The sequence below is a fragment of the Megalobrama amblycephala genome, linkage group LG8, assembly GCF_018812025.1.
Source record: "Megalobrama amblycephala isolate DHTTF-2021 linkage group LG8, ASM1881202v1, whole genome shotgun sequence".
Lineage (NCBI taxonomy): Eukaryota > Metazoa > Chordata > Actinopteri > Cypriniformes > Xenocyprididae > Megalobrama > Megalobrama amblycephala.
The window spans coordinates 19,560,934-19,569,383 of NC_063051.1; the positions used below are offsets into that span (position 1 = coordinate 19,560,934).

Below are 8,450 nucleotides of genomic sequence, written 5' to 3' on the forward strand. Positions count from 1 at the left end.
CAGCATATTAGAATGATTTCTAATGATCATGTGACACCGAAGACTGGAGTAATGGAGGCTAAAATTCAGCTTTGCCATCACAGTAATAAAAAAAAAAAATCAAATAGTAAACAGCTATTTTAAATTGTAATAATATTTCACAATATTACTGAATTGACTGTATTTTTGATCAGCCTTAGTGAGGATAAGAGACTTTTAAAAACATTATACAATCTTACCAACCCCAAACTTTTGCACGGTAGTTTATATGGTATGTTAGTTATAAACTTACACCATCACCATCAAATGCTGCTCCGAAGTCATATTCACCTCCCTTCATAGCTTCGACAAGGTCAGCAGCATATGTTAAATTAGGGTCAGGATGGTGTCCCCCAAAGTCCTCAGAAGGGACACAGTTAACAGCAGAGTTAGCTGGGGAACCAAGCTCTTCACACACTATCTTCTTTATATAAGGACCCACCACTAGTGTACAAAATACATAGAGAGGCAGTCTTCAGTTTATGGACAACATTCCAGGGACTTTGAGCATGAAATATGAACTATAATCCAAAATATGGCCCAATAGCAAAATTCTAATGAAGATGAAAACATGAAACGTTTATATTATTAAATAAAGGATCAGGATAAATAAATATAAATTTAATATATATAAATATATATTAAACTCCTGCTAAAACGGTTAGTCTCTGTGATGTAAAAAATTAAGATAAATCATATCAGATTACAACTACAAATGCCACTGAAAACCAAAGTGACACATTTCAAAAAACAAAACAAAAAAAACCCTCTAAACTACACCACTGATCTAATACTTAAAGGGTTAGTTCAGCTTTCTGTCATTAATTATTCACCCTCATGTCATCCCAAACCTCATGTCATCTTCGGAACACAAATTGATATTTTTGATGAAATCCGAGGGTATCTGAACCACACATAGGCAGCAATGTCATTGCATCTTTTGAGGTCCAAAAAGGTATTAAAGACATTGTTAAAATAATCCATGTGACTACACTGGTTCAATCTTAATGTTATGAAGTGAATGAGAATACTTTTTGTGCACAAAAACAAAAAACCAACAACTTTATTTAACAATTTGAACTGTTTTCATATGCATTTGACATAGTGAACTCAGTGCAGGCTTCCGTGTTTACGTCCAAACACCGGCTCAGTATTGGCCAACACTGTACACGTAAGCAACATGATGCATGCATGGGATGCTGATGCAGGAGCCAGCCAAAAATGAGTCGCCATTAGGATGTAAAACCTGGAAGCGCTGAACTGTGTTTACTACGTCAACTGGATATGACAACAGCTCAAACTGTTAAGTAAAGAAGTTATTTTTGTTTTGTTTTTTGCACACAAAAGTAATACTGTCGCTTCATAACACTGAGGTTGAACCACTGCAGTCATGTTGACTATTTTAACGATGCCTTTACTACCTTTCTAGACCTCAAAAGATGCAATGTCGTTGCTGCCTATGTGTGGTTTAGAAACCCTCGGATTTCATCAAAAATATCTTAATTTGTGTTCTGAAGATGAACAAAGGTCTTAAGGGTTTGGGACGACATGAGGATGAGTACTTAAAGGTGCTGTATGCGATTTCTCAAATTCGTGGTTGAACATTGTTGATATTTGAAATCAACTCAAACAAACCCACCCCTCTCTTCATTGCTCCGCCTCCAAAACTCACACTCCAATTCGAGGCCGACTCGGAGCAAGGTGGTTAGACCTTGCTCCGAGTCGGCCTCGAACCCCGGCCCGATCGCTGCTGGCATATGAGGAAAATGCACTACCAATGACGCTAAACACCTCATTCTCTAGCGGGTGTCAGTGTGTAATAGTTTAACTGCAAAACTCTCCTATCTGGCCACTGTAACACAAACAATGCTAGTGGATGCCTGTTTATAACAGCTGACGCACAACAAAATGCTTCACAAAAAAATAAAGCGCAGATGATGCAGATTATTTTCAAATCTCCCTCTTGCTCGTTCTCTCTCCTCAACCATCATACGCCCCCTAATGCTGATTGGTTACACGTTTGTTGTTAGTATCAGCCAGACTAACTAACTAAGAAATTTCATTTTTGGGTTAACTATCCCTTTAATTGAAGCACCCTTTGACTTTATTAAAGCCCTCAGTCTGTTTGGATCAGCTAGGCATGTCTTGACTTGGGAATATTTTCCACACTTCTTTGCAAAAATGTTCTAGATCTGTTAAATTGTGAGGACATCTATTGTGCATCTCTCACAGATTTTAAAAGGGCTCAGGTCTGGGCCATTCCAAAACATTCATCTTTCTTGAATGAAGCCATTCTCTTCTTAATTTTCATCTTTATAGGAAACACCAGAAGGTTCTATGCTAAAATTGACTGGTACTGGGGCTATTCATGATTGCCTCGACTTTTTTATTTTTATCTTTTTTTCTCTGGAATGTGTCACTTTGGTTTTTCAGTGGCATTGAAAAACAATTCATACAAAACAATTGTTCTGGCAATGAAACTGAGGTGCAAGATGGCACCAGCTGCATTTGAATGAAATGAGAGAGAGAACGTCAACGTTGTGATACAAGAGATATGAAAGAAGCACTGGTCTGATACCCAAATGAAAACTAGCTTACTGCTAATGCTAATATATTACATAATTTTTGTAGTTTCAGAGGACTTGTTATGGTTTACTAAAACACCAAATGAACCTTATTTTTGTCTTGGGAATATAATTCTTACCTCCATGCATTGCATCGAGCCGTATGTTGATGTGGTTGGGTCCTGAGAGTAATTCCTTCAGAGCAGCAAAATCAAAGATATCTCTTAGCATCTCTGCATAGGATTCCACTGAGTCCACAATTTCCACTGCAAAAGATACACAATTATTAACAAATATGAACAGAAAAATGATTTTATACAAATGGTTAGACTCTAAAATGGTACCAGTAAAGGGCTTGAACGTGTCAACCTCGAAGGTTTGCTTCCCGATTTTGGAGAGGTCCACCTTAAGCTCAGGGCAGATGTGATACTCCTGGAGGCTCTTGCTGATCTGAAAGATTTTGTCTGTGATGCCCTCTGGCGCAGGACCTGAGGGAAAAAAAACAGACCAACTGAATGCAAGTTTAAAGGTACAATATGTAATAATTTTGTCCGCTAGAGGTCGCTAGAAGCCTATTCAAAACAAAGGCGTAGCTTGATGACCCCAAGTTTGAGAGGGGAATCTTGGGACATGTGGTCTCCATCTCAACGGATGGTGCAAAACAATAGGGATAGGACTCGGGAACAAATCATGTTCATGGATGCGATTATTTAAGTTACTGTAGTATGAAGCAGAGCAGGACCAAGTGTTGTGGGAGCTGAACGAGGCCGCTGGAGCGATTGTGCAACACACGCCTCACGAGCAGCAGAACTTTTATTTTGACACAGTCGCTGGCGCCGCATCCGCTTTTCAGGTCATGAGTTTGAGGTAACACAGCTCTGTTTATCATATTAGATACATTTGCGTGTGTTGAAAATGATGTTATAACGTTACACTGTGCATTCGCTCGGCGGTTGCTGTGAGACACTTGTTTGAGCCACACAAGATAGATCGATTTTAGAATATCATATTAAATGCTGGATGGCTTGTGTTGATAAATGGCATGCAATTCATTTTAAAACGTATTGTATGATGAAGAAAATTATGTATTACTCTTACTAAAAATAAAGCTGCATCTGATTATGCTATGTTAGCTGCTTGACAAAATAGTGTTTTTCTCTGAGGCGTGGTATCAGAGAGGCATAGTACTTCGAAAAAAATCAAGAAAATTGATTTAAACAATAAGACTAAACGTGTTGAGCTATATAACAACAATTTGTTTTCTGTCTATAAATCTAACCAAACAGTTGTTCCCTTGTCTATTAAAATGTGTAATATATTAAAGCGTCTTTGGTGTTTCCATGGTTTCTACAAAATAAAACCGGAAACCGAGGCAGACCAAGGGTTAACGTGGGTATGACGCAATTGACAGGCGACTCCTCACACGTCCCGGAGCCTTGGTTAAAATTGCAATTTTCTCACTATTTACAAATAGTTGGAAACATTTGCGATAATGTAAGTACTCAAGTGAACAAAATATATAACAATGACCTAGTGGTTTTTGGATATTTTACTGCAAAAATATTACATATTGCACCTTTAAGTGATTTAATGCAGTCTTTAATAGTGGTTGACAGATATGTCACCAAGCCTGATATATTTGTATATATTTAAACTTATCTAATTTTGTTTTGGGGGTCAAGATAGAAAGAAGTTGCTATCTAAAGTATAAATCTGTTTATTTTTCATTTCAGCAACTTTTATGGATGTGTTTTTAATATCTTTATAATTAAATAGTGTGATATCCATATTATGATATGTCTTTACTGTATATAGGCCATCGGTCACCCTGTATAAGATAACGGCATCGGCCATCAAAATCTCTCTAACCTCCGCTAGATATGTTGAACTTTATGCCGAAGTCTCCATTGGGGCCACCAGGGTTGTGACTGGCTGTCAGGATGATTCCACCGACGGCTTTGATTTTACGAATCACACAGGAAACAGCAGGTGTTGACATAATCCCATTCTGACCAATGACCAGTCTGCCAATCTGCAAATCATGGATGAGAGATGCACTTCATGAACTCTGAACCATATCAAAGAACCACTCTGACTTTGCCATCTAGTACATCTTTACATCACAGCAAACCTATTGAAGTGACCTTGTGACTCACAGGATGCACATATGCTAAGGACTGTTACACAACACTAGTGCATTGCAACCAATAGAACATGGCTAGTGCATAAAGAACGAAGATATACTACTTAAAGAAATGTAAGTAATCACTGTGTTCTGTAATACAGCACATATTTTACACAACACAGCACTAACTAACAGAAAGTGTGCAGACTCGGGACGTGACCGCAGGCACGCCTCCTCCACATCATGGTCGTTGCTGCAAGACTCTTGACGTTAAAGAAATCCTCACACCCTTACAAAACCCTGCTGCAAGTTTTATACTTTCTAAATTAAATTCGCTCTGCAACATGATAATAGAGGATATTTTGACGTCACCACGCAACGGCTCCTGCTTTTGGCAGTACGTGAAATGTCAAAGGTGTCTCAAAACAGCCTCAGCTTGAAAGAACACCGAGTTCGGTTACATTAAGTCCGAATCGGTTCTTTTGAACAGCTCGTTTCAAAGAACCGGAAAAAATTGAATATTTTTCGTCAGACACGTAAGTTATTCCAGTAGTCCCTGGCATAAAACAACCGAAGTCGCAGCGCTAATTATTACGTTTTTGTCGATTATGTTTCATTAACACGGGTGTTAATCGGTCAAGGTTCATTACGAATGACAAGGTTCAACGGGTTTCTTTCTTGAGGAACGCTCGCACCGATTCAGTTCGATTAGTGTACGAATCGCTCAGGGTTGCGAATCTCAAAAGCATCGTCAGCTAAATTGATCGTAGAGAACATTGGTGCCAATGGTTTTACGATCTACTTTGGCTTACGATGCTTTTGAGAAACGCAGCCCAGTTCGATTTGTCAATGAATGGCCCAGAAAGGCTTTGTGAAACGGTTCTACCGATACATTACAAAGACCCGAGTCATATGAATGAGTCGTTCACGAATTGAACGTCGCAGTGTGGAGAATTAAGATTACTTCCCTTAAGTATTATTTATGTAACCTTTATAAATGTGCATGCAGTGTTATTTGGAAACACTGTGATTAAGTATGCACAAAAATGTGACCATACCGTTTATTCCATGCAGTAAACTAATTTTTAAGGCATTCATTGCATAGCACAATTGAAATTGAACTACCTTTTTTGCAATGAACTCGTGTCATGACTAGACAAAGCCATCCCTTGCTATTTAAGGAAATGGCCTTTGTTTTCACGTTTCTTCTGCATTAAAATTGCACGTCAAATTCGGCCATTACTAACCCCATTAGCTGCAGCAATCTGGATGATCAGCTGAATAGCGTCTTTCATGAAGAATCGTCCATCTCCTCCCACTACCAGGGTGCCCTCCTGCCTCTGAAGCAGGGTCAACGGTGGAAATGATACTCTGGATAAAATTCTCTGCATAATGCTGATTCTGCTGGAATACAGTCACCCTCTTTCTTAAACCGCTAGTTCCGGGTTTTTGATCAGTGTACGGTTTGGTCTTAATAACCGTAATTTTCACCATGTTGCAGCAGCGGTCAGTGTCTGTCACTATCCGGGTGCTCAGCGGGATGTGTGTTCACCACGTAGCCTCTCTACTCACACATTGGCCTTTCACCGCTCAGACGGACACGCCCACATTTAAAGGGACAGTTAACCATTTATAATGTCTAATTCTAGGGTGTACAGAAAGTCAGTTATAAAGTTATGCAGTTTTATGCTCTAAATTAATCTTGTATCAAATGAAAAAAGAGTGGATGTAGGCTAGGTGATTCATCAGACATTTGTTTGAGCACTTTATTAGTTCTGCACTATAAGTCTCTAAGTCAGCACTATACAGGTGCTGGTCATATAATTAGAATATCATCAAAAAGTTGATTTATTTCACTAAGGGTGCGTTCACACTTGTAGTTTGGTTCGTTTGGTTCATTTGGTCCGGACCAAAGAAGAAAAAAAAACATTTATTCCTGGTCCGGTTAGCGTTCACATTGGCAATTTTATCACCGAACCAAAAGATACCGAACCTTAAGGCATAGGGATACATTCACAACGTGATTGGTCGGATTTTATGACGTATTGCCTATTTTGAGACGGAACTTACCGAACATCCAAAACAGTACTGTTTTCTGAGGTAAATGCGCTCGTTGTGTGTGCGTGGCGGTGCGTAGCCTGTATGTGATGGTATTTTGGCCAGCTGGGAACTCGTGAAGAGCTTATAAAATGTGTAAAGTAGTCAAAACACCGGCGGGAATCCATCCGTCACACACACAAATGATCTGCTGCATGGAGACGCGCGTCTGATGCTTGTTTGATGCTTGATGCTCTTTTTTCGCTTGTTTGGTGCGCACCAGGGTTCGGATGGCAGCGTTCACATATGTTCAAATGAACCGCACTAATTGAGCAATCGCACCAGGGTTCGTTTTAATCGAACCAAACATGACAAGTGTGAACGCACCCTAATTCCATTCAAAAAGTGAAACTTATATATTATATTCATTCATTACACACAGACTGATATATTTCAAATGTTTATTTCTTTTAATTTTGATGATTATAACTAACAACTAAGGAAAATCCCAAATTCAATATCTCAGAAAATTAGAATATTACTTAAGACCAATACAAAGAAAGGATTTTTAGAAATCTTGGCCAACTGAAAAGTATGAACATGAAAAGTATGAGCATGTACAGCACTAAATACTTAGTTGGGGCTCCTTTTGCCTGAATTACTGCAGCAATGTGACGTGGCATGGAGTCGATCAGTCTGTGGCACTGCTCAGTTGTTATGAGAGCCCAGGTTGCTCTGATAGTGGCCTTCAGCTCTTCTGCATTGTTGGGTCTGGCATATCGCATCTTCCTCTTCACAATACCCCATAGATTTTCTATGGGGTTAAGGTTAGGCGAGTTTGCTGGCCAATTAAGAACAGGGATACCATGGTCCTTAAACCAGGTACTGGTAGCTTTGGCACTGTGTGCAGGTGCCAAGTCCTGTTGGAAAATGAAATCTGCATCTCCATAAAGTTGGTCAGCAGCAGGAAGCATGAAGTGCTCTAAAACTTCCTGGTAAATGGCAGCGTTGACCTTGGACCTCAGAAAACACAGTGGACCAACACCAGCAGATGACATGGCACCCCAAACCATCACTGACGGTGGAAACTTTACACTGGACCTCAAGCAACGTGGATTGTTTGCCTCTCCTCTCTTCCTCCAGACTCTGGGACCCTGATTTCCAAAGGAAATGCAAAATTTACTTTCATCAGAGAACATAACTTTGGACCACTCAGCAGCAGTCCAGTCCTTTTTGTCTTTAGCCCAGGCGAGATGCTTCTGATGCTGTCTGTTGTTCAAGAGTGGCTTGACAAAAGGAATGCGACAGCTGAAACCCATGTCTTGCATACGTCTGTGCGTAGTGGTTCTTGAAGCACTGACTCCAGCTGCAGTCCACTCTTTGTGAATCTCCCCCACATTTTTTAATGGGTTTTGTTTCACAATCCTCTCCAGGGTGCGGTTATCTCTATTGCTTGTACACTTTTTTCTACCACATCTTTTCCTTCCCTTCGCCTCTCTATTAATGTTCTTGGACACAGAGCTCTGTGAACAGCCAGCCTCTTTTGCAATGATCTTTGTGTCTTGCCCTCCTTGTGCAAGGTGTCAATGGTCGTCTTTTGGACAACTGTCAAGTCAGCAGTCTTCCCCATGATTGTGTAGCCTACAGAACTAGACTGAGAGACAATTTAAAGGCCTTTGCAGGTGTTTTGAGTTAATTAGCTGATT

The 8,450-nt window shown here is 39.8% G+C and overlaps 1 protein-coding gene across 1 annotated transcript in view; it reads right to left on the bottom strand.

Moving 5' to 3' along the window:
- pgm1 (phosphoglucomutase 1) overlaps positions 1–6,270 on the bottom strand; it is a 12,956-nt gene extending 6,686 nt beyond the window's left edge. The window contains 6 exon segments of the mRNA XM_048199912.1: positions 272–462; positions 2,723–2,848; positions 2,927–3,070; positions 4,452–4,614; positions 5,955–6,050; positions 6,052–6,270. Coding sequence (XP_048055869.1) covers positions 272–462; positions 2,723–2,848; positions 2,927–3,070; positions 4,452–4,614; positions 5,955–6,050; positions 6,052–6,201 — 870 coding nt within the window. The 5' untranslated portion in view covers positions 6,202–6,270.
- Between the last annotated feature and the right edge of the window lie 2,180 nt (positions 6,271–8,450).